Source organism: Aedes albopictus, chromosome 3 (assembly GCF_035046485.1).
Source record: "Aedes albopictus strain Foshan chromosome 3, AalbF5, whole genome shotgun sequence".
NCBI lineage: Eukaryota > Metazoa > Arthropoda > Insecta > Diptera > Culicidae > Aedes > Aedes albopictus.
The window spans coordinates 109700232-109727817 of record NC_085138.1 but is presented as its reverse complement, the minus strand read 5'-3'; the positions used below and the strand labels follow the sequence as shown (position 1 = coordinate 109727817).

Here is a 27586-nt window from a genome sequence, read left to right as displayed (position 1 = left end):
CATACAATGCACCCAGAGATCCCTCCCTAAGAAATCCATCGGAAGTTCCTGCAGGAGTTCCACTGTGATTTTTTTTTCCAAAAGTTTCATTAGGAATTCCTTTAACTCACCATTGGGAATTCCTCGCAAAGTTTCATCGAGCATTCGTTCAGGCGTTGCATCACAAATTCCTCCAAGAATTCCATTAAGAATTCCTCTAGGATTTCCATTCGACATTCCATCGGAGCTTTCTGCAGCAGATCCATCGGGAATTCTTAAAGGAGTTTCTTCGAGTTTTTCTCCAACAGTTCTTTATGGAATCTCTTTACTACCTAGTGTCCTTAAGAATTCTCCAGGAGTTTTTTCATGCCTTTTTTCCCAAAAGTTTCCTTGGGGAGTTGCTCCACTAGTTCCTTAAACAAATACTCCAGAACTTCTGGAGAATTCCCAGGAGTTTCTTCGGGAATTCCTCCAAGAATTCCATCGGGAATTCATCCCGGAGTTTCATTGAGAATTCTTCCAGGAGTCCAATTCTGAACTCCTACATACTTAAAACAAGTGGTAGTACAAATCTCGGTTAAAGTTCATTTACTGAAATCTACTTCAATCGCTTTCACCAACAGGTCCTTAGAAAAATATCTGTGGTATTTATTTCAAGAAATTCTACAGAAACTCCAGTCGAAATTCCCGATGGAACTTCTCGGGGAATTTCCGAAAAAACTTTCACAGAAATTGCTAAAGTAACTTCTGAAAGCATTCCCGAAGGAATTTCTGGAGGAATTTCTGAATGAATACCTGAAGTAAATTCCGAAGAAATTCCCAAAGGAATGGAAATCCTGGAGAAATTCCGAACGAAAATCCTGGAGGAACAGGATGAAATCAGTGAAGTACTAGATTTGTAGTAATGAGCTCAACTCTTGTATGGTGAGCAGGTAATTTCTTCGTTTCTGTAATTAAATGATGCAAAAAGCGTGGGTATGATTCCTTGCGTAATTTGATACTGTTTGAGCAAAACATTTGATAGCTTTGATGTTGTTTTCTTCATTTCTTGCAACTCAAATAACAAAGTTTATTCAAAGTTTTGCTCAAACAGCATTCAAAATGTCTGCCGAACAAAACCTCCCCCCTTTCACCCAACAATATACAATCTATTTCTACTCTTTTTCTAATCAGTGTTGCCATTTTCATAGAGAATGCTTAATCACCACAACACCTAGGAAACCAAGATAATAACATGTTTTGTTAGTCTCAATAACAACTTAATAACAGTGAATTTTTAAGCTCCAAAATGTTTTTCTATTATTGGCTACATATTCGTATACTTTGCAGAGGGATCTGCTTGTTGAATTCCGGGATGAATTCCCAAGGAACTTCTGGAAAAAAAATGATTTGATTTGTCTTTATTAAAGAGACTTTCAGTGGAAAAAATATTGAAGGAGCTCCTTGAAGAATTCCCTAAGGAACTCCTAGAGAAATTCCCGAAAAAATCCCAATCAAACTATTGGAGGAAGTTAAAAAAAATAAATGAACTCATGAGAAATTTTCTATAGAACTGAAGGAAGAGTTGTCGAAGAAAATCAAGGAGAAATTCTCGGATGAGTTTCCGAAGGAGCTCATGGAGGAATTCTCGAAGCATTTCTCACCAGATGAATGCCCGAAAGACTTCCTGAAACAAATATTGACGGAACTCCTAGAAGAATTCCCGAGGGATCTCCTTGAGGGATTCCTGGATGAATTCCCGAAGGAACTCGTGAAGCAATCCCAAATGATATTTCTTGAAAGTCCCCAAAGAAATTCCAACTATATTAAAGAAATTTCAGAAGGAATTCTTGTTGCCACAGTGTCGGAAGGAATCACTACTATGTACCAAAATCACAGAAGCAAGTCCTGTTTGCGAAATCACAGATGGAATTCCTTTTGCCAGAACACCAGCAGGAATCTCCGCTGAAAGAATATTAGAAGTAATTCCTGCTTGCGAAACCCCAGATTGTGAATACATAATAGGAATTTCTAGACAAATCCCTGAAGGAGTTTCTGCAATCCCTGAAGGAATCCCAAAAACTAACCCCACTTAAACTTCCGTAGCTCACGCGGTTGGCCACTTCCGTCACTACCACGCTAATGCTGAGTATAAAAAGCAAGATTTTTTCAACGTGTTGTACGAAGTACATCAGCGCGATCACTCGAGGGTTAAAGAAATGTAAGTAGAATTCCTGCTGAACGAATTTCAAATGGAATATTTCAACAAAAGTCAACTCAGAGGGAATCCCTGGAAGGGTTTTAAAATTCATCCGTTAATGAATTCCAGAAAGAATGCCAAAAGTAATTCCTGTCGGAGAAAACTCAGAAGTTCCTGCTGGAGGAATCCTGAATAGAATCCCAGAAGGATTTCCTGGAGGGTTGCTGAAATCATTAGTTTAATTATTTTGAATCCACTTCACCGGGCTTATAAATCTCGAACAATTCCGGAAAGTTACAAACTTCTTGCCGCAACGTTTGAAGCATACCAAGCCGTCAGTTAAAGCTGAAGTCGAAGTCGACGCAGCATTGTTGTTCCCGCTTTAGGAATGTTTCTTTTCGGTCATTGTACATGGCGTGCACTGGCACAGTCTTTTGCCGCACACTATTGATAATGCCATTGAACCTCCGCATATCATTCCGTTCCTTGCTTTCCTGTGCTTCAGCAATCACTCTCTTCGAACTGCCGTTTCTTTTTTGTGGTGGATTCGTTTCTCTTCTGCTGTCGCACTCTGGTAAACTAGACACCTGCATCCAGCATTCATCTCCAGGCTCGAGTCCATGTTTTCGAATCATCATTTTTAGATTCCACTTCAGTGCGGGAAAAAATAGGCAAAAAATCATTTTTAGAATGTACATTCGAATTAATTTTACTTTTGAAACTTTCCGCAAACAACGCACAGTATTGCACTTTTTTACAAAAAAAACTTGTTTTTTACAACTTAATGCTGTGATAAAGAAAAAGTATTCCTTGCATTTCACGCATCACGACACCCAAGAATTCCTCTTCAATTTCCAAATCCCTACTTTTTTCAAATATATTTCCACGTCATTACCGCGACACAACAAGTAAGAAGAGAAACTATCGTTTATCTTACCATTTTCTACCATCCATCCGGATCCCATGTAACATGCAATTCAACTCAAACATTCAATGGATTCTGAAAGCTGCTAGAAGGCACACAAATTGAAGCTTCCTGCAATAAGGTCGTTTTTCTTCGTTAAAAAACTTGGACTGATTTCAGTTTCTCAACGTTTATCGCCGGCGTCTGTCCTCCCCCAAAGATGCTAAAGCTAAAATGCTCGATGCGCTATCCTCGAAAGTTGACTGAAATGAATATGGTACTCGTTCCTTTTATTTCTTTTGTACGACAAACACCATTCTCACTTTTCCATTTTGTCGCACTCAAGTGGGAGGAGAGGGTGAACGGGAAGGTAAAAGAACGTCGTCCTAAATAAGGAAATGCACATCAAGGAGCATTTTGCAGTCGATTTTCTCTGCTTATCGGATGTGAACAAAACCAAATGGAAGAATGCTGACGCCGGGAAATGTGATATGCACTGATCTCGAGAAAACATACATACTGTACGGTTCGCTGATATGACGACATGGAGTTCGTTTTATTTCAACTCTTAAATCAAATTCGCGTGTCTAATATGCATCGGAAGAATGTGTTAAGTCTCTATTGCCAGTTTCCCCTCGCTAATTGTGATACATCTTCAGCAAACAAATCGTAACCACCTGCATGTAGCGATCCCACAGGCAGCGAATGTCCTGATTGTCCCGGGGCACCTCCAGATCCAGGACGGCTTGCGTGAGGCACTGCATAAACTGTGCGACTTGATCCCTGGGCCAGTTGTTCAGCTTCCACGGTTCGATGAGCCGTTCGGTCAGTTCCAGGAAGAGTTGCCGCATCTCACGCGTCCGATGCAAACTGGTGGCGATGGTGATGATGGAGCGCCAGTACGAACGAAAACTGGCATCCATCTCCTGGTAGGTCCGGTCGAGCATGGTCGGTTTCAGGCGAATTGTGACCAAACTGAGACAGAGAGGGAAAGTTGATTAGGTTTATAATCCATCATTACAATACATTTGGATCTGTATAATTTAACAATTTAACCCTTTGGAGCCGGAGGGGTCATATATGACCCCAACATAGAAACGGCTGTATAAACTCACCCATTCTATAAAACAGAATACTGTCTTCAGCAAAGCTGCTGCAAATTGAGTCCTTTATTAGGAAAAAAATGGGCATATTTGTATTTGGGGCTTCATTGACAACCTAGAACATCCTGAACACCGTGAAGTTGGAAAAACGAAATAATTGACATATTAGTTGATCTAAAAGCTGAACTTGGATGTGGGTTAGGTTTATATGTATACATTTAACCTTTGCCAAAATGTGTTTTATATTCTATTCTGGGATGTTCTAGGTGTTCCAAACTATCATATAATGAAAGTCCTTCAAATCTACAAGAATAATTCTTTTTATATTCGCCATAAATAATAGCATTGCATAACCTACTGGGATACGTGAAGCTCTTGACATCTACAATGTCATTTATAAACACTATAGGGATATTCCAGGAGTTCAGAACTTCAGGTCTACACTCGTAACAAGAGCCATACCTGTTATACTGAGTAACGTAGCATTATCCACCCCAGTTACTGAAGTCTACTAGCTTATTACAAACCTTTGCAACATTCAGGATCGTCCAAACTGTTCTATAATGAAGTCCTTCAAATCTACAAGAATAACTTTATGTGCTTTCGCCATAAATAATAGCATTGCATAATCTGCTACGATCCACAAAGCTCTTGAAATCTCAAATGTCATTTAAAGACACTACAGGAATATTCCAGGTCAGTCAAACTACCTTGGAGTTCAGGACTTCAGGTCTACACTCGTAACAACAGCCGTATCTGCTATACGGCATATTTATCCGCGGTTACTGGACCAATCTGAAGTCTACTTGTTTATTATAAACCTCTGGGACATTCAGGTTCGTCCAAATCGTTCTATACCTAATGAAGTCCTTCACATCTACAAGAAAAACTTTATATGTTTTCACCATAAATAATAGCATAATCTGCTGAGATCCGTGAAGCTCTTGAAATCAAAAATGCCATTTAGAGACACTATGGGAATGTTCCAAATCAGCCAAACTATCTTGAAGTTCAGAACTTCAGGTCTACACTCGTAACATCAGCTATACCTGACATATTAAGTAACGTTTCATAATCAATCGCGGTGACTGGACCAACCTGAAGTCTACAAAAAATTATTGTGAACCTTTTTTAACTGTAATCTGTAATCGCCCTGGCATATCATGAGTCATTTCAAGATAATTTTGAAAAATTCCAGATCAACAACGCTACTCCGGAGACCAGAGCTTCAGGTCTACACTTATGATAATAGCTTTTGCCACTACCTTAAGTAGTATGACATAATCAACTGTACTTACCAAAGTAGTTGGAGGAACAATAAGCGTTGTTATATATGTTTGGGATATTATGGGCTTCCTTACTGTTATGAAGCTTAGTTGATAAAAACAACCACTGAGACATAAGGCGATTTCGTTTCAGATAGTAATGTTAAACGATAATTTTTGATAATTTAGCTATGTCGTAGTCTCTGGTTATATTCTGTGAGCTACAGCAAGTATGATAGATTATGCAACATAACTCTATATAGCCAAAACAGAAATTTCAATTGCTGTAGATGCTAGATATTAAACATCATAATAGTTTGGATGGCCCCAGCTGATCTAATGATGTAAACCCGTAGACTTTAGAGTGTAATATCAAGAACGATTTGAATGACCTACGATAGGCAACTTTTTTTCTCCCACAAAAAAATTCCACATGCTGTAAATTTTCATAGAGTGCATCAAAAAATCTGAAATTTTGACTGTTTATCAACCTGTTATATTTGCATCATTGGTACAAATTTGGGCTCGATGGAATAATTTTTCGCGAAGTTAGAACCGTTCGGGTAAAACACTATTTTTTTAGAAAGCTCATTTTTGATCTGTCATATCTCGGAAACCAGTGAACCGAATTGAATGAATTTTTTAACGTTAATCAACAATAAATTGATACTTAATACAGCGTTATAAAATGAAATATTTTCTGACGGCGAATTAAGTTATACAGGGTTGAAATTTTTACCCACATACATAGAGAAAATTAAGTCAAATTTACAATACCATACAAAAATTACTAAATGTATTTTTCCTTTAATCTAAATAGGCTCCAATATATCTGATTAAAGCTAACTTGACAACAGAAGTGGAAAATCTTTGGTTATCAACACTAAAATTTATTGACATCGACTTAAGCAAATTACATTTTTTTCGAGAAAAATCCAAAAAGTGTCAATCCATGCTAACTTTTTTTAACCTTCAAAAAGTATCTATGTTTTAATAGTTTGTGAAGCATTTATATATTGTTAGTGTACGTTCAAAATTTCATTCAATTCGGTTCGTTTGTTTCCGAGATATGACAGATCGAAAATAAGTTGTCTAAAAAATAGTGTTTTACCCGAACGGTTCTAACTTTGCAAAAGATTAATCAATCGAGCCCAAATTTGTACCAATGATGCACATATAATAGGTTGACAAACAGTCAAAATTTGAGATTTTTGATGCACTCTATGAAAAGTTATAGCATGTTGAACTTTTTTGTGAGAGAAAAAAAAGTTGCCTATCCCAAACATTTTGGCCATCCCCTGTAGAATATGCCACAAAAGTTCAGCCTATTGGACGCAGTGGCTTAATTTCTTCAACAGGGGAGCAAAAAAAAAGAATATTCCGACTTTTCTGATACTGTCTATTGAACTTTCAGAACACTAACTAGACATGATAGATTAATCATAACTTTGTATAATGAAAGAAGGGACTGTTACACCCGTAGGCTTTGGGATCAATACTCAAGAACAGTTCGGATGACCTAGGATATCCCGACTGATCTGATACTGTCTATTAAACTTTCAGAAGACTTACTGGACATGATAGATTACAAATCGTAGCTTTATATACTGAAATAAGTTACCGTTACACCCGTAGACTTTAGTATCTAAACTCAAGAATAGTTTGGATGACCTAGGATAGCTTTGTATAATGAAAAATGATCTAAACTAAAGAACAGATCAGATGACCTAGGATATCCCGACTGATCTTATACTGTCTATTAAATTTTCAGAAGACTCACTGAACATGATATATTACAAATAGTAGCTTTGTATAATGAAAGAAGTTAGCGTTACACCCGTAGACTTTGGGATCTATACACAAGAACAGTTTGGATGACCTAGGATATGATATGATACTGTCTATTGGACATTCAGAAGACTTACTGGACATGATAGATTACAAATTGTAGCTTTGTATACTGAAATAAGTTACCGTTACACCCGTAGACTTTAGTATCTAAACTCAAGAATAGTTTGGATGACCTAGGATATCTAGAAAAAATATTCTTCATGATATTCTACTCTTTTTTCATAATAACGCTTGGAAAAAATCCGGCTTCAAAAGGTTAAATATAGGTTAAGATTGATTGGACAGGGACTCGATCCTAGTTGAATATTTTATTAACACTTCAAATACCGTGATAGACACTTTAGAAATACCGTGATCAGAAAAAAGTGGCTACTTTTACTTTGAGCAGCTTGTTCTCAGTCGCCTGTGAATCGAGTTGGAATCTTCGTCCCAACTGTTCTACTTTTATTTTATACAAAATTTATGTTATTTGGGATGCTCATTTTTCCTTCAGAAAATCGTGATTTAGGAACGTTTTGAAAAAACAAAATTATTTGCATGCCAAATTTAAGATGTGACAACATAAAATGACTACAAAACGAGGTTTCTGCTAATAAGACATAGTGCAGAGGTAATAGAAAGTTTTCGCAACTATCTTAATCACCCCTAACTACGATCAATTGTGGCTCTCGACGATCAAGCGCTCCAGTGCTCTTGTCAAGCATCAGAGGGTTTAGGTCTTCAGTAAAGTTGTCTAGATTGGTTGGTGCTACACTTTTATGTCTTTGGTTTTCAACTAGATCTGCTGAAACTGATCTAGATAAGTTTAATCTTTCAATACGACGCTCTAGTATTTTCGGTATCCATCCTAGAGGGAAGAAGTCTTCGACAAACTGATTTGAATTGATTGGTACATTCTTACGTCTTCGGTTTTGCTCTAGATCTGCTTTAACTGATCTAGATCAGTTGTGTCTTTTGATATGATTATGTAGTGTTCTAAGTATGCATCCTGAAGGGTTGGAGTCTTTGAAGAAGTGTCTTGAATTTATTGGTACCACATTTACCACATTTTTCTTTTTGTGTCGGTCTAGTGTTCTAGATTTGCATCCTAGAGGGCTGTAGTCTTCGACAAAGTTCTAGATTATCTCTCTTAATATCTCATATTACCGAGATTTGTTTTTTTTTTCGATATAATGTACAGGGGATAGACAACATGATCGGGACAGGCAAAATTTTCAATTAAAAAAAATGGTAAACTAGCTGTAACTTTTCGAAAAATGGAAAAGATCGAGCTATTCAACAAGAAATGAGAAAGATTCTAGTAAAAGGCATATGTAATTTTCCGATGGCCAGCTTTGAAATGTTATATCTCCGGATTCTTTGAACCGAATGCAATGAAATGTTGAGCGTTTATGACTTATATAATAAGCTTTGAAAAACGTTTGAATAAACTTAAAATTGTTTATCAGAAAAACAGTACCAGTTGTATAGCGATTTAATTATTATATGATTTAAAAAAATGGTCTATTTTTAACATGCACATCTAACTATTTTCAATTCATTGCCGGATATTTTGCTACTCCCTTTTCAAACATGTTTATATTCACCTCAATTAGAGGGAATTAAAATAAACTATAATTTCCATCTTGAATTTTGAACTGATTTTGAAGTTTTAACTAATTTTGTATTTTATTAGAAAAATAATCAAAGCGCTCTTATTTTTTTTCCGTGTTTAAAATTTTAAGTTAAATCAAACGTTTTTTGGAGCTCATTATATAAGTCACGAACGCTTAAAATTTCATTACAATCGGTTCATTGAATCCGGAAATACAACAGTTCAAAGCTAGCCATCGGATAATTATGCCTCTTAAAAAAGCATTCTCATTTCATGTAGAATAACCCGATGTTTCCCAAATTTGGACCATTCATTGACAGACAACTAGTTGACCAACCTACCTTGTTGATGCACTTTTCAAAAAGTTATAGCTAGTTTTCCAATTTTTTGAAAAGTGAAAATTTTGCCCGACCATTTTGTCTATCCTCACTTTAATTTGTTTTTCAATCGAAGAATGAAAATCGAACAAATAAATTATTAATCCGTTTATATAGCTTACTGTTAAACCATTCTTGAACGTATCCACAATGGCTGAAGTATTAAAAAAGCATTTGTTTGACTTATGTAAACCACAATAATCAGCTACCCGAGCAGGGAATGAGAACAAACCTATAACAAATTAATAACTAATTTTGTTATCGATAACAAAATGAAATCAAAATAAGTTTTCTTTCCGAATTGTTTTTATTTAATATCAAATTGAGATATCATTTTGTTATCATTTCAAAAACTCAATGATAACAAGATTTGATTTCAAAAATCCAAAAAAGGTTTAAAATGCTTTATTAAAATATTAATTATATTCACAAAATATTTGTTAAATCTACCAGAGTATTTTACTTACATATTGACACAAAATTTATAATTTGCTGATTCTGGGTAATGGTGATTTAAATTGGCTTGAACTTTAGTAAGTGTTTTTAGGGTGACTGAATAATATCGACAGGTTTGTTATCTTCGTTATGAGGGGGTATTTATCGGCCAAGTTGCCTGAAACTTGGTTGTATGACTTGGTTGGGAAAGATTTGAGGCCAACTTTGAATTCAACAGGTTTCAAAAAGCCTTCCATGACGAAGAGAATAAAACTACCCAGTAGACCGGCCCAAATATAAAAATGTCGAAAAATTCCTCGGGGCACCCTCTAGAATCGTGCCTTTGGATAAGAAGAACAATCTGTGAAAGATTCAGCTCAATCGGTTGAAAACTGAGCTGGCGCAAATGAGTTGAAGGTTTGTATGGGATGTTCAGTCCAAATATATGGGAAATTGGATCACCTCCAGTCTCTCATACTCACGACGGTTTGGCGAGTTCGATTTGACTCAGAATTGAAAGAATAGCAGTTGATACCCTAATGAACAACTTTGTAGAAGACCATATCATGATAAAACTTAATTTAGTTTCGGTTTTATCCAACGAACCCAGGATTAGAACACCTTCCCCCGTTAACTCTCGGTTGTTATATGCAGCACGTGTTGGTCGGCCGTAGCTTGCGCGCTTCATCATAGGCAGCTATGTAATTCTACATTGTCTCGATACTCACCCACATCTTAGATAATTAAAACATAGATATGCAACTTTGGGAAAAAGCTGGCAACAAAACAGCAGCCCCTAACTAGTAGCAACGGCAAGTGGGTGAACTACTTGATCACTCAGTATCCCTGCGCATTTCCCGACTGGAGCAAAATGTAAACACGTTAACAGGACATAGCCTTGGACATAGCATGCCAAGCCAACACCTGTCAATCGCATATGCATTTTTCTTTCTTGTTGTTGCAGCAGAATCCACCCAAGATAACATCTAGGTAAATTATGAGCAACTGGAGAGATTACTGGAAAGCTAGGGTATGAAATTTATATTAGTAAGAGATCCAACTTTCTTTAACGCTGCAGTAGGTGGCCACACCAAACGCCGAGCCAAACGCACACCTGAAGTAGGTGACTTAGAGATGAGAAACCGAACACGAGGGCTTGTAGATTACTGGCTCGAAAAGTGAATGGTCATCTATACCGAAAACTATAGAGCTGATTAGGTAGTTAACTAAGAAGCCTCGCTCAGAAGAGTGAAGCTCACCCTAGGATACCAGGAAAGGTCGCCGGTGTGAGTTTCGTCGTGAAGCCCGAACATTGTTGCGGGTTCTGTGTTTTGCCGGATTGATTTATTGTGGTAGGTCCCAGGTTTCGGATGTGCCCATTGCAGTACTTAAAGGGAGAGGGGGAGGAGGTGGTGGTGGTTGTTGTTCCGTCGATACTAGAGCCGAGCACAGCTTGCCGGAGTTATTTCATTGATGTCATCAGGGGGAGTGTCGGTTCAATAATCGAACACCGGAACTAACGTGGCCCGGCGGTACACCGAACGATGACACTGTCGCATCTATTGTCACGCCTGTCTAACGATCGAGCACCTATCTTGCGGCCGCGACTACTCGTGCCATCTTGTCCTTGTGGGTGACAAAATCGAAAGCAAGAGCCTTAGCACTTCGGTTGGATCCTTGCCGCTGTCACGGGCCCAATGCCCAATGAGCTGAACCGATTCTCACCGCCAGCAGCAATCTTATTGATCTGAGGTTGCAATCTGTCACTCATCATTATCCTTTGGTCGAGTTTGATTAGATTTTCCTAAAATATCCTCGCGCCGAATTTGAAATTTGAAAAGGTCCAGAAGAACGTCAACAATCAGTTCGTAATGTAAATAACAATTATTGCCCTAGTTACCCATGGCAGCTCATGGCAATCGTGAATGTGCCCGCAAAAAATGGTTATGCGCAGGGTCTCTCTCTCTCTTCTTGGCGTAACGTCCTCATTGGGACAAAGCCTGCTTCTCAGCTTAGTGTTCTATGAGCACTTCCACAGTTATTAACTGAGAGCTTCCTCTGCCAATGACCATTTTGCATGCGTATATCGTGTGGCAGGCACGAAGATACTCTATGCCCAAGGAAGTCAAGGAAATTTCCTTTACGAAAAGATCCTGGACCGACCGGGAATCGAACCCGTCACCCTCAGCATGGTCATGCTGAATACCCGTGCGTTTACCGCCTCGGCTATATGGGCCGCAGGGTAACTAAGATGAAAAATGCGCACCCCTTATTAAACTGCATGACATTTAGTTCACCCGCTGACTAATAGATGGCGTAGTCATCGTTGTTTCCGACTGAATACAAGCACTGATGGACAAGTGGGAAATCTATGTATTAATTATCTATGCCCACATGCGTGAGCAATGGAAATGAAGGACAACATAGCCGCCTATGATGTAGTGAGCAAGTTTCGAACGGCAAACACGTGCTGCATGTAACAGCCGAGAGTTAACGGGGGAAGATGTCCTTTAGGATTATAATCCTGGGTTCGTTGGATAAAACCGCAACTAAATTAAGTTTTATCATGATATGGTCTTCTACAAAGTTGTTCATTAGGGTATTAACTGCTATTCTTTCAATTCTGAGTCAAATCGAACTCGCCAAACCGGCGTGCAGTATGAGAGACTGAAGATGATCCAATTTCCCATATATTTGGACTGAACATCCCATACAAACCTTCAACTCATTTGCGCCAGCTCAGTTTTCAACCGATTGAGCTGAATCTTTCACAGATTGTTCTTCTCATCCATAGGCACGATTCAAGAGGGTGCCCCGTGAATTTTGAGAACTTTTTTTTTCGCTTCATACAAATGTGGGCCGGTCTACTACCCAGAATACAAAAGTTCCCAGATATCAGTTATTTCAATCTAAACATATTGCCAAATATTTTTAAATTTTTAAATTCTATATTAAAGGCAAAATAAGTTAGATATGGCCAACCGAAGTAATTCACGGTCATTCTACTGTTGAAGGTCACATATTTTACCTTTATAAAGAATTCTCGCGCGAAAAAGGATTCATTGTAGCTCCGTACCAAAATGATGAATCTCGTGATGTTTGAAGTTTTGAAAATAACACAGATATTTATCATACATGGAAATGATGAATGCCATTTCACTTATTGTTATGCCAAACGGCCATTTTACCAATCGACTATTATGCCAGATTATGCCATTTGGCTATTATGCCAAAAGACTATGCCAAACGACATTATGCCATACCCGATAGAATTGTTGTAGTAAAATATTGGATGCCTTATTTTTTCAATGTCATCATTTCCCCCGGGTAAGGAGGGAAAAAGCTGAGAAGCCGAATGCGACTCAATTCGTTGCTCGATGTCATTCAATTTGAGTGCCGATGCCTGTGGCTCTGGGATGTTGTGAACATCTCCCACATTTGTTTTGCTGCAGTGCATATAATCAGAAGGAAAAGCTGAAATATAATTACCTATACAAAAATATTAACCATCGAGCGATCGCGCTGTTGTATTTTGTACAACACGTTGAAAAAATCTCGCTTTTTGTACTCAGCATTAGCGTGGTGCTGTCGCAGGTAATCAACCGCGCAAGTTACGGAAGGTTAAGGGCAGTTGTCCTTTGACTCCAAATTTACTTTTCTTTGTCACTTCAATGTCTATCATTAATCTTTTTGTTGAATCATGGTATAGTTATGCTGCATATCTATGAGGATATCATATCCGATTTCCTTACAATTTTTCTTCATTTAGGCTCCAAGTTAGAAATGACTGTTGATGAAATGTTAATGTTACAATCGATAATACTACGGCATTGATAGGTGTCATATTCTGATAATATCGTATCAAACAAAACAAGTTTTCAATCACGATTCTTCTAAATTCAAAAGAAAATCTAATTTAAATTTTTACTTATTCATGTAAATTAATGCCTAATAAAATATCAAAATGAATACAGGGCTGTTACACGTGGCGCGGATTTTGCGTTTTTCGCGGTTTTTGCGTTTTTCGCGGTTTTTGCGTTTCGTGCGGATTTCGCGCGTTTTTGCTAATTTCGGCGCGGATTTTGCGGTAATCGTTTTCAAATGCACTTACATTAAATATTTGGACATGAGACTCAACACAATCAGTAAAAAACAATAAACATTTTCAAATTAGAGTCTTCCCCATAACTCTTTCTTGGACTTTCTTGGTGATACTGAAAGCTGTTTTTTATGGAAATTGTAAAAAGACGCCTACCGGAAATTTTGGAGAAACATTTGGTTGAATTTTGAAGTCACATTTAATAGATTTTTTTTTGTTAAAATTCTGATAGAATTATTCTCAAAATACGTAAACTTCTGTTGTAAAATTTCTCTTTGATTTCCAGTTGGAGCACTCGTTTTGAGGGAAGTTGCGGAACAGTTATTAAAAGGTTTCTTGGTAGATTTTTTGAGGATTTTTTTGCAGAATACTTGAAGAAATTGTTGAAGCTTTTGGAATCCTAACTTTCTAAAATTTAACTGAATTTCCAGACTGTTTTTTTAAGTGCTTCCTTTTTATAAATATCTCTCTAAGAAGTAAAGTTTATTGGTGATTTAATCAATGAATTCCACTAGTATTACTCTATTTCTATCTTCATAAAATAAATTTCTGTAGAAAGTAATTCATGAAATTCTCAAGAAGTTTCTGAAAATTATCTCTCAATTATCTCGAACGATCTTTTGATATTTACTATAGATTTTATTTCAGGATTTCCACCATAACGTTGCAACGCGTTGGTTATAAATTGTTTCAAAAGATTCGCCAAGAATGCTCCTTTTTCGAAAACCTTGAGATCAGGAAAACATATTCTCGTAAAATAGCCAACACACTTATTGATAAACAAACAAAGAACTATCGATTCAAAATTTTTATTCCAATAAAACAAAACTAGCCGATGTATAAGTTGTCATCTAAAGTCATAGATCAATAATAGTTAAAAATTATTTTTTCATTAGAAATGCTCTTCATCTGGAGTACAACAAAAGTCTGGCTTTTTATGAGCTTCAGTCATCAAAACCATATGTTTTTGTACTGGCGCGGATTTGATGACCTCGGCGCGGATTTCAAATGGCTTGGCGCGGATTTTGCGGTTTCCAAATCGACACTTTTGTAACAGCCCTGTGAATACTAAATTTATTATTAATTTTTAGTTATTACCCTTTAGATTTGATAACTCCCTGAGAACTGCGTATGATATCAAGTCGTAAAATGTTGATAACAAAATGAGATATCAATTTGTTATCAATGAGAACTCATTCTGATTTCAATTAGATATTCCAGTACATTATTTTGTTATCATTTTTGTTATGTTAACACTTAAGTCATACAAAATGAATACTCACTTTGTTATCAAAATTCGTGATATCTAAATAACTCAATTTGTTTTCAATTCGTTCTCATTCCCTGCTCGGGTAACGTGTAGTAAAAAGTTCTTCTTCATCTTATATCAAACCTAGTAAGAGCAAATCAAACAACCAAATGTTGCTGGTTAAGCTTGTAATTAAATCGCTCACATACGTGCCTAATGTTGCATTTTGGCTTATTTACAATGTAAAAAGCATCATTTCAGCTTATCATTCAGTATTTGGTTTTGTTCAGCTGATAATGTTATAAACCAGCAATAATTCGACATGCATGCTTATTCATGACTTTCAATTCTTCCTTAGGTTGGAGTGTTGGTCTTTTCGGTGAAGTTGTTTGGTTGGTGAAGGACTTACTGGTAATGGGACATTTTATTCGAATAGCGTATAAAAATTTAATATTTCACATATATCAGAATCTTTAGTATACATAAATTCGGTATCTTCGGCAAAGCTGTTTGGTAGATAAAGTGATTCCATAGAAAATCTCCACGAGATTCCATGGGGATGCACCACAAGATTCCAAGAGATTCCAGAGAGAATCTACACGAGATACCCACGAAAATCTCCACGATGTTCCAGAGGGAATGTCCAAGAGATTCCGAAGGCAATCTTCACGAAATTACAGATGGAATCTCCACGAGATTCATGGTAGGGGCAGTGTAATCAGTTTCGTACCTTTTACTACCTACACTGAGGAAGATTACAAGTGGTAGTCGACATACGGGTATCTGTCAAAGGATAAGCAATTAGGGCGGAACTAAAAGGTACGAAACTGATTACACTCATTCGAATTCATAATTTCTATTTTATACTACTCATTTCAGTATCATAATGGCCAACTTTTCCGTACCGGTTTATAATGCAACTGAAATAAGTTGCATTATGAAAAATAGTTGCATAATGTTCAAAATGCAACTCATTTGAGTTGCATTATGAACATTATGCAACTCAAATGAGTTGAATTATGAAAAATTCATTGCATAAAATTTTGTATGGAACTCATTGCAAAACTTGACTTTTTCAGCACTCGGCAAGCCTCGTTGGATAAATGTACGACTCGTGCTGAAAAAATCAACTTTTTGCAACACGTCACACAAATAACTATTTCTGCGCCTCCAATGATTAAACATTTTTAGTAAGCCCCGTAGCCTACGGGTTAAATACATAAGTGACCCGATTTTGTCAGCCCCTTTCGGGAACACATTTTTTGCTCTCATCAAATACTTAAACAGTTTTCCAAACTTTTTATTCCTTTATGTTCTGCATCTTAGCTGTAGTTAGATAATAAATATTAATAAATTGCTTAAAATATAACAGTAAGATAATGAGAGCAAAAAGTTCGTTGCAAAAAGGGGCTGACAAAATCGGGTCCTTACTGTAATACTGCAAGCTGGTATACTAAAATACAAAAATGAATACTAATACTTACCATTTTATTTCCTTCTCTTTGTCAAGCAGATACCGTATTTCTCTCAGGTCCAAAAGAAACTCCTTGTCCATTTCTGTATCATAATATTCCGGGCCAGCATGCTGGTAAGTATAAGTCCAGTTTGTCATGATTGCCTACGAAATGGATAAGTATTCAGTTACAACAGTTGCAATTCGAAGCTTCGAATCCGTACTTGTGAACACTCGTAGAAATCTTTAAAGTTAAGATACTGCAGCTTGCGCTTCGTCGTTTCGAAGCGCAAACACGCAATGAACACCACGGCGGCATACTTCTGGGCCAACTCGTCGGACAGTATGAACAACTGCTTGATGTTGGTGGCCGTGTTTCCCGGCATCTCTTCGACGGCCTTGAAGATACGCTTTACGTTGTCGAACTGACGCCGACAGGACTTGAGCCGCACGCCGGTCTTCTCTGCCACCTCGTCCAGGTCTTTCCGGTTGCGGGCGTTGAACTTCTTGCCGAACAGCTCCCGCGCCACGGAATCATCCAGCGAGTAGTACTTCTCTATCAGCAGAGAACGGCTCTGCGGCTCCAGCTGGAATGTTGGTTGCTCCGAGAGCTTCGGTGGAGTGTGCAGTAGGCGCTCCAACAGCGAGTAGGTACGGTAGTGGTCAAGGACGTCCGATGTGATCAGGTCCAATGGAATGCCCGCCATCAGGTTGTCCTTTTGTTTCAGTAAGGTCACCGCTTCGGTGGCTACGGATGAGCGTGGAAGGGTTAGATTTGGTTGGAATTGATTGGTACTTGACGGAATACCTACAGGAGTAGCCTTCGATCCATAGCTGGTAGACCTCCGGGTCGACCAAAGTGTAATTACTGATAAAAACATCTACCTCTGCAAACATTTTCACTACAAAGGGCTTTCTTTCTTCGACATGACAGACGAACGAAACGTCAAAAGGGCGACAATATTTACTAACAATGCCGGAGAATGGAAGAAAGAGAGACAATTTTTGCACAAGCGCAATGGGCGGCCCCTTGCACATTAAATGTGCATGATCCTTAAAATTTTCTCATGAAATCAGAAATATATCATTTTTGAGAAACTTATAATTTTTTCATGTCTTGATGATGATGAATTCCAAAAATATTTCAGTCAAGATTCATAAATATCATTTGGAACATCACTTCTAACAAAATCATCATGCACTTGCGCGTATTACGTATAGATTTACTTTTCTTCTTCAGCAGTCATCAGACGCCTAGAACAAACATTTGAGCTGAAATCAACGCATCATCAGAAATTTCACGAATACAGTTTGCTTAAATTAATTTATTTGATATTTAAAAAAACATAAATTTTAAATTTTAAGAATCACCTACCTCCGAATTGATGTAAACAGAGAGCCCACCACGTGACTTCACGCAACAGAAGAGAATGAGCGAACCGAAAGCACGTGTTTGAGAGCGCTAATACTCTCTTGATGCCCTTTTGCTTTGCTCGCCTGTTTCGCGACCAACTTCTTCCCAGTGATCGCAGTGCCATCTGGCGCAACCGCGTGCCCATTTCAAACCGGCCAGTTCATCCACCAGAAGTGTAGATCGCCTTCTCGTCATTCCTTTGCTCGCTGTTGATAACGTTGGACGTTCGAACGATTCGGTGCGCGCCTCGCCGTCGTGTAGAATACAAGGCCCGCGTGTGATACAGTGATATCCAGGGATTTCTCCTGGTGCAGTGATTAAAAGTGTTCAAAACTTTGAATTTGATCAAGTGTTCGTCTTTTGGCGTACGTCTCAGTTCGTTTTAGTGGGATTAAGGCTGTAGAACTGGTCACTAGTTAAATAACGCCTAAGGTTTTCGAGGCACCATGCCGCCATCTTGAATTGTGAACTTCGTTGATAACGTGCGCTCGTGTTCTATCCAGTTTAGGCTGTGAAAACCGTGAAAATCGTCATATTCCGTCTCGAAATAATAAGTTTTAAAAGCAATCATGCGAGTAGAATGGCTTATTCCAGTGCTTTCAGTCGCGCATTTTGCAATAATTAGCATTGCGAGCAGTAACGCCACTGATAACGGTGAACTCTGGACGCTTCTGATCAATGGGAAACTCGACCAGATCAAAACAAAAGAGTCACCGGAGGTCACGCCGACAGAAGCAGCCGTTACTCATTCAGAAGTGGCCATTAACGGCAATATCAATTACGCCAACGGTGATAAGGATGCGGATGACGGCGAACAGCTGTTCGACGCGGGAGACTCGATCGAGACGACGCTAAACGTGGGGACGATCACGCTGACTAGCGAAGAAGATAACGCTACGATGACCGACTTGTTTGGTAGTGATTGGGAAAGCTCCATTGAGACAGTTCGGGAAAACGATAGTAGTACAGCTACAACCGGTAGCGGCGAAATGTTTGATGATAACGAAGGAATGCAAGCGGATGCTACAGAGCTTGATGATGAAATAATTGATGTTTTGCGAAGGAAGCCGGCGTCACGTGAGGTGTTGGGGTTACTCGGGATGTTGAAGGAGAAGAACGAGACGGAAGAAATGAAAATGAAACTCAAGCAAGTACTTCGACCAATGTCTGAACGCTTATCTGCGGGATTGCCTAACATATTGGAAGAGATGTTGACAGCTAATAATTCAAGAGAGGAAGCTGTTTCCATTGATCCGATTGAAGCGGAAGCGTTGGTATCGGATGGGTCCCACAATCCATCTATAACTAGCATCCTAATTCCAAATCTAACAAAATCGCTTCCTACAATTCGTCGTGGTTACGAAGCCCCCACTGAAGGTCAACGAAGCTTGGTCATAGTTTTCGATGCTACAGGTTCTATGTTGGACGACCTTAAGCAGCTCACGGAAGGTGCGAAGCTAATCATAAATGAAATCACTGGATTGGAGAATAACCCAATCTACAACTACGTATTTGTACCGTTCCGTGACCCACAAGTGGGGCCCCGTTTGGTAACTCGCAACAAGGACGAGTTACTACAGTCCCTTGAAAGCCTTCAGATCTACGGAGGTGGTGATTGCCCAGAAGCTGCACTTGCCGCAATATCTGAAGCCATTGAGGCTGCCCTGCCAAAATCCTTCGTTTACGTGTTCACCGACGCTACGGCGAAAGATTTTAAGCTTGATCAACGTGTTCTACGATTAGTCCAACAGAAACAAACACCGATCACTTTCTTGCTAACAGGTTTCTGCGAAGGCAAGGACACTCCAGGTCATAAAGTAATGAACGATATTGCAGCCGCAAGTAATGGCCAAGTGTACGATCTGAAAAAAGATCAAATTGAACATGTTTTGGTTGGTATCAAAGGCATGATGAACATTGATCACGTTCCTCTCAAATCCGTCGATTCTAAAACTCCTGAAACTCACAACATTGATCTGAATGTTGACAGTACTTTAAAGGAGTTCAGCGTAAGTGTAGCTGGTCACCGTCCAAACATAGAAATAACCGATCCTCAGCATATCCCGTACAACAACACCAAATCTGTGCTTGATCTCGAAAACATCAAGGTTGTCAACGTTGCTGATCCTTCACCCGGCAAATGGAACATCAAAGCCGGCTCCAATTCGTCCCATTCCGTCCGGCTATCCGGAAATAGCGATGTCAAGTTCAACTTCGGGTTCTCCAAAACCAAACCCAACACCATTGGCGCTCTCTCTCATCAGCCGGTGCTAAATTCAGACAACATCCTTACTATTCAGCCCTCTCAACCGGATTTGGTGCAAAACCTTTTCCACGTTACCGTTACTTCTCACGATCCCGACACCTCCGACGGTACTTCGTTCAAGTTCAAGCTACCACTCAGTAAAGCAACCCTCAACGATACTACACCGGTATTCGTGACACCGACTTTCCAGGTCCCCAGACAACGGTTCAAGGTCTCCGTGTCGGGAAAAGACGTCGACGGAAACCCCATGGAGAGACTGATCTCCACCGCGATCCAAGCCGTAGGCTTGACTGCCCCAGAACTTTCGCTGGATTTTACGGATGTTGATCTGCTTGAAGGCGATGACTTCGAAATCAACTGCCGCGGTGAATCTTTGGTGCCAGTGCTAATGCAGTGGAAGAAGTTCAATCGGATCCTGGTGGAGCAGAATTTCGAGTAAGTATTCACGGTTGTGTTGAATCAACGATCCATGAATTTACCCACGTATTCTACAACGCCAGCAATACAGACACGCTACGACTCCAGTTGACGAATGTGACTACGAAGCATTCGGGACGCTACGCTTGCCGTGCGATGAACAGCGTTGGCGAGCAGGAAATATTGGCAGCGGTTAGAGTGAAAGTACGCCCGGCACCAGAAATCGGCGTCTACCCGAAGGACATTGTTGCTTACGAATCCGAAAAGTTGATAGCCTTGCGCTGTATCACGAAGAATATCAATCCCCAGGCGCAAATTGTTTGGAGCCATAACGGTCAACAGATTGATCACGCTCTTAGGCAGGAGTATTTGGAGTTGCAAAATATCTCTACGGTTGACGAGGGAACCTACGAGTGCAAAGTAGAAATTGATGGGCGAATTTTGCGGGATTCGACGCACCTTAGCGTGGAGTACGCTCCAAAGGCACCTAAAACGCTCAAGGATACAATTTCCGCAGCATACGGGCAACCTTTGACTCTCGGTTGTGGTCTGAAGGGAAATCCAGATGCGTCGATTTCATGGAGCTATCGACCACTAGACGAATCGAATGGGCAACGGCTTGCGGAGACTGGTACAAGTCTTGTGATATCGAAGGTGGTTCCTGAAGTCGAAGGATTCTACACATGCGAAGGTATGAACCGTCACGGAACGGCTCAGCGCACGATTCTCGTGCAAGGTGAAGCAAATGGTAAGTTCATATCGTGTGTTGAATAGTAGCGGGTTTTCATGAGCGTTTCGTTGTAGAACCACCAAAGATCTCTAAGCCAACAGAAAAGGTTATGTACGTCGAACCTGGAAGTCGTGTGGCACTGAACTGCTCTTGTGATCTGTGTCAGCCATTGAAAGAGTACATCTGGACGAGTGGCAAACTGACATTCGAAAGCAGTCCCTACGACGTTCAAGGCAATGCTCGGGTAAGTTTGAACGTCGACCAAAGTCGTAACGCAGTCCAGTATCAGTTGACGATCGATAACTTTGGTCCAGCGGATCAAGGCAGTTACAGCTGTATTCTGTCGAACGCACATGGAGCCGATAGCTTTATCATGCAAGCTCGGCTAATGGTAGCTCCACATGTCGACAGTATACTGATCGACGACGAGATACAAGAAACTGAATTTCTAGGATTGAAGGGCTCCGTACGACAGCTTACGTGTGATGTGATGGGCTTGCCGGAGCCATCGATTCAGTGGACATTCAATGGACAACTCTTGGAGAGAGATGGTCGCTTCAAGCTGTTGAACGACAACAAAACTGTTTTCTTAGTTGATAGTTTCGGCGAGAGCTATGCAGGTCAGTACAAATGTATCGCTACGAATCCTATAGGAATGTCCACCGCCGAAGTGACCTTGCGATACGGAAGCGCTCCGGTTTTCTCAGTAGTTCCGTCGGAAAGTATTCTGGTGGAGGCTGGTAACCAGCTCTGGATAGATTGCCAAGTCGAAGGCGTTCCTGAGCCAAAAATATCGTGGTACTGCAATGAGCAATTGTTGGATAAAGCTCCGCCGTACAACGTGACCTTGGATGACTCTGGTATATACACATGCAGAGCGGCTAACGAGTTTGGTATCTCGTCAGCAAGTTCGACAATTATTGTGTACGGCAAACCAGAATTTGTATTCCACTCTGATGAGGACGAAGTGATAACCGTTTCCAAAGCAGAGGACGTTGTGTTAGACTGCACAGCCTCAGGATTTCCCGAGGTAAGTTGAAGTGTGAACTTTACAGATGGTTGAAATAATGAAATTTTACAGCCTACCATCAGTTGGACATTCGAGGGTGACTCACTGGACGAGTTGACAAACATTGTGGCTACCGATACGGGTCTGCAAATCTTGAATGTATCATCAGTTAATCAAGGTTCTTATATTTGCAATGCTGAGAATTCCCAAGGAAATCTTCAAAAAGTTTATTACGTAGCTGTGAAAGGTTTGGCATGCGTATTCTGTATCATCTTCTAATAAAAACACTGTGTATTTTACAGAATCGCCAAGAATCGCCACGGATTTCCCTGAGCAAATCCAAATCCTACCCGGGCAAGAAGTTCAGCTTGATTGTAAGGGTTCGGGGAATCCTACGCCTCATCCATTTTGGGCCAAGAATAACGAAACTATACAAGAATCACCTACCTTGACGATCTCCCATAACAATGGTTCTTCAGCAACCTACACATGCATTCTAAGAAATGAGGAAGGTTCCGACTCTCGTTCAACACAAGTCACCGTCATCGATCCACCGAAAAAGTCAGACAATGCGACATCTGCCGATCCATCCATTGAGGCTAAACTGAACGCTCCACTGACCCTCGTCTGCCCGTTCGACAACTATGAAAGTCTACTGTGGCAGCTGAACCATCGCAATCTGGATTCCTATCTGGATCTGTCGGACGTTCGTTTGCTGCAGAATATCCTTCAAATCGACAAACTCCGTCAAGATCACGAGGGAACCTACACTTGCTTCGTGGAGAATCAAGCCGGTCGGAATAATCATTCTTTTGTAGTGGGAATCCTGTCTCCGCCGGTGATCCAACCCGTAGAATCTGAAGATGACGATGATCTGGATGAAAGTGAGGAAGACTCGGAGATTGACGCCGAAGTCAGTCTTCTTACCGGTGAGCAACTTCGTCTGGTCTGCCATGCGAGCGGATCGCCTCAACCGGCCATTTCGTGGACCAAGGATGATACCGTCATCACTAAAGGAAGCGAACTAGCTATCGACAGCGTAGACACCCATCACAATGGTTTGTACACTTGTGTGGCGGAGAATGATCTGGGAAGTGCGCGAAAAGTCTACCGTTTGGACGTGATGACATCGCCGAGGCACTGGGGAGAGGTTAACAATCACATAGAGGTATTCAAAGACGAAGACCTGCAACTGGAATGCTTCATGGAAGCCAACCCTCCAGCCAGTTTTCGATGGACAAAGGATGAGTACGTATTTTCTGGAAGTATTTAGATTGTATGAATAATACTGTGTAACTCCGTTTCAGTGTACCGTTGGATGAATTCGAAGATGTGTTGGAATTTGTCGAAATTCAGCCACAGGATTCAGGGGTCTATACATGCGAAGCGGAAAATATTTTTGGAACAGACGAAAAGAAGTTCCGTGTCACCGTGTATCGTAAGTTCAGAATATCTTTTGTCGTTGATGATTACGCTGTTTCATTTCATAAAACTACAGATTATCTAGAATCTCTTTAATTCACAGAACCTTCAGAGATTACATACTTCCCCGAGAATCTAACGATTACATCAGGAAACTCCATGGACATTAACTGTGAAGCTGTTGGCAGTCCCTTGCCGATCATCAGTATCATCTACAAAGGCGATATACTGGCGACAACTTCCGATCTTGACTACAACGCTTTGACCTTAGAACAATCCTATCGAGTGAAGCCCAAGTCATATGCAGTTCAATCACAAGAATTTGTTGCCACGAAACTATCGCAGCACGAGATACAGTTCACGCTTGTTGAACCCACTGCAGCTGCAAATAGTGCTGGAAAATATCTCTGTCTAGCACAAAATGCTGTAGGCCATGATGAACGAGTTTCCAAGGTAGAAGTACTCGTTCCTCCATACATCCAGATGAACAGATTTAAGACTGGGCCCAACTTCTCGATCCTGGAAGGCTTGCCGTTGTACCTCTACTGTCCGATCACAGGCTATCCGAAACCAACTCTCAGCTGGTATCGTAACTCCAAATCAATCAAGTTCACCGGACAGACGTTGTACCTAGGATCAACCAGTCCCAAGGATCAAGGCGACTATACATGCCTCGGTGAAAACTCCGTGGGAAAGCAGGAAATTTCCTTCTCGGTAATCATCCTCGTACCACCCACCATGATCAACAGTGTACTGCTTGACGAAGAAGACGAAGCAGCCGATCAGCCAATCAACATCCTTAAAGGTGACAACGTAACGCTGGACTGCGCCAGTATAGGCTATCCAAAACCGGAGATTTTCTGGATGAAAGTAGTGTACTTGGATGAGAAGCTCAACGAACAGTTGCCCAACAAAGAGCCGGTTCTTGAACTGTACGGCGTTGAAGCCACATCTACGTATTCTTGCTTCGTGAACAATACAGCGGGAGTGAAGGAGAAGTTGTTTCACATTGTTGTGGAGTCTCCTCCGCGATTCCAGAACATCGAGTATGATGCCAAACCTTCTGTGTCGCTCCATCACAGCCTAGATCTGAACTGCGAAGTGGTCGGAGTTCCCGAAGCGGAAGTCATTTGGACGAAAGATGACTCTGTTATAACTAGCGCACAGAAGGGAATCTTCCTTGCGTCAAACGGTCACATTTTAAGAATTTCAGGAGCGCAGTCTACGGACGCAGGAGAGTACAAGTGCGTCGGACAAAACTTGCATGGACAGGTCAGTCGGGAGTTCTACGTGACGATTGATGGTAAGCATTATGCTGTTGTAAACTCTGATTTTCTAATTTCCAAATACTTTGCATTCTAGTTCCCGTAAGCTGGTCACCGTGGGCTGAGTGGAGCGCTTGCAGTGCTACCTGTGGCAAAGGCACACAGTTCCGGTCACGCATCTGCCTGCTCCTTAGTGGATCTCCAGCCCACGGTAAACAATACACCTGCGTTGGGGAGAACGTACAGGTAAAAAATTGTGAGATGTTGCCATGCCCCGTCAACGGAGGTTGGGGAGCCTGGAGCACGTGGAGCAACTGCTCTTTGGATTGCGTTACCGAGTACACTGGATTGAAATCGATTCGGTACCGCAACCGGAAGTGTGATTCCCCGTCGCCATCGCTGGGAGGTAAGCCTTGCCTTGGTGAGGAATACGAGGAAGAAGTTTGCAATGTCAAATTCTGCTCCATCAATGGTGGCTGGACTCCGTGGACGAACTGGACGCCTTGCAGTGAGACCTGCGGATTCGGGCGGACACTGCGATGGAGGAGCTGTGCTAACCCGGCCCCACGCAACGGAGGTTTGCCGTGTCAAGGAGCGGAGAGTGAAATAAAGATATGCAAGGAAAAAGAATGTGTTGTAGACGGAGGTTGGACCGAGTGGAGTCCTTGGTCGAAGTGTAGCAAACCTTGCGGAACCGGTGTTCGCAGTAGGAAAAGATCCTGCACAAATCCGGAACCAAAGAACGGAGGCAGACAGTGTAAAGGAGAAAACATGGAAATGGAAAAATGTTCGCTAAAGTCTTGCCGGAATGACGCTCTTCTGAAAAACTATGAAAAGAAGGCTGCATATCAACGCAATTATTCACCTCTGTTAACTTACGAATCTAAATATCCAAACAAAGATGAAGAAGAATACGATGACACAAGCGCCTCCGAAGAGCCACAGAAGTTTAAGGTTGTTCGTAATTTTGCATTTGCCGAAACTGCTCCCATCGAGTACGTCGATGGTCCCATTGAAGCCGACATTGACGATGATCTAGATGGTCACCACAAGATAACCGTAAGCCTTAAGAATACAGTGAACCTTACGCAAGACACAGCGGCTTACAATCTAAACTTTGGCGGTGTTAGCAACTCCATACAGTTCAATTGCGTGTCGGGATTGAGTTACAACGCATCTTTAGGTCAGTGCGTAGACGTAGACGAGTGCACAACGGGTGAGCACAGCTGCCTCCAGAACGGACAATCTTGCATCAACACCAACGGTGGCTTTGAATGCGTTTGTGCTGTAGGCTACCGAATGTATACGGATGGATGCGTCGATATCAACGAATGTCGTGAAGGCGATGCTGAGTGTTCACACTACTGTGAGAACACCCAGGGTGGGTACACCTGCTATTGCCCAACGGGGCACATACTGTCTAGTGATGATCGTACCTGCACGAGGCGAATCATTCGAGAAGAACCTGCATTCAGTGTGATGAACTACGAGATGATCTGCCCAGAGGGATATCAACTGGAGGGAAGCAGATGTGTTGGTAAGATTTCTGGGATATCTACTGTGCGATTACCGTAATATCTACGTTTTACATGCAGACATAGACGAATGCCAGTTGAAGGAAGATGAATGTAATGAAGGTCAATCCTGCTTAAATACGAAAGGTTCGTACTTGTGTGTGCCAACAGGATGTCCAGAAGAATACGACGAGGATGACCAACTTGGGTAAGCTATCGGAACCTGTATCATCGAAGACACAATTCTAAATCTAACCCCACCTCCTTTCCAGCCAATGCTACCAAGACTGCCGCTACCAATCAACGCCAGGTTCATGCCCCGATGGAGCCCACATTGAGCAGACGCTCACGTTCAAGGTGATTTCACTGAAGAAACACTCAACGAAACAGCCAATTGCCGTCCTTTCAATCCCCGCCTACCAGCACGATTCTACGGAAGCTTCATTCAATTTCCTGGAGCGGACGTATGCGCACGTTTTCCGACTGGACAAGACCCCACAATCGCCGGGAGCAGTTTATCTGTATGGAAACAAGAAGTTCCAACGGGGTAAAATCTACAAGCTGAAAGTGATTGCGCATGCCTTTGGGCTGGAATCTGGTGTCATGGATTACGCCCACAGGTTCGTGGTGTATGTGTACTGTTTAGATTAAGGTTAACGGGATTTTTTTGGGTTACGTTCTGTAGTTTCAATAGTTTTAAAGAAACTGTTTTGACTTGTACTTTTTCAAAAACCATGAAGTATGCAATATATGTCATTTTTAGTAATCTTGTGTACATTTCCTATAGAATCATTGTGTAAAGATCAGTTGTGATTCATTCTCACAAATATATCGCCTGCGTCGTTCAAAAACTTGTTGTAATTACAATTAGTTTTGCTGCATTAAAGATATAATCAAAGAGTCGTCTAAACTATGTTAAGCCTATTGCTGTGTGAGTGCTCTATTGGTAGACAACTTCAACAAAGGTCGTAACAACTATTTTAACTGCACAGTAGACTTCTTCGTTGCTTCCACACGGCACGATGAAGGCTGGCAACGCGATTCAGATGTGTTGTGAGGTC

General features: G+C 40.8%; 2 protein-coding genes across 2 annotated transcripts; one reads left to right on the top strand and one right to left on the bottom strand.

The window, feature by feature from the left end:
* Positions 1-3584: 3584 nt before the first annotated feature.
* On the bottom strand, positions 3585-17458 carry LOC109414704 (acidic fibroblast growth factor intracellular-binding protein). Its single transcript, XM_019688544.3, has 4 exons — positions 17301-17458; positions 16713-17236; positions 16520-16653; positions 3585-4037 (listed from the first exon to the last, which is right to left on the bottom strand). Exons 1-4 carry the CDS (start codon positions 17383-17385, stop codon positions 3701-3703), a joined length of 1080 nt encoding a protein of 359 aa, XP_019544089.3. The 5' UTR covers positions 17386-17458; the 3' UTR covers positions 3585-3700.
* A 458-nt stretch (positions 17459-17916) lies between these two features.
* On the top strand, positions 17917-27300 carry LOC109423450 (hemicentin-1). Its single transcript, XM_019698425.3, has 10 exons — positions 17917-20603; positions 20669-21333; positions 21390-22345; positions 22397-22571; positions 22627-23572; positions 23632-23762; positions 23850-25049; positions 25109-26548; positions 26607-26733; positions 26798-27300. The coding sequence occupies exons 1-10, from the start codon at positions 18472-18474 to the stop codon at positions 27174-27176; spliced, it is 8151 nt and encodes a 2716-aa protein (XP_019553970.3). The 5' UTR covers positions 17917-18471; the 3' UTR covers positions 27177-27300.
* Positions 27301-27586: the final 286 nt, after the last annotated feature.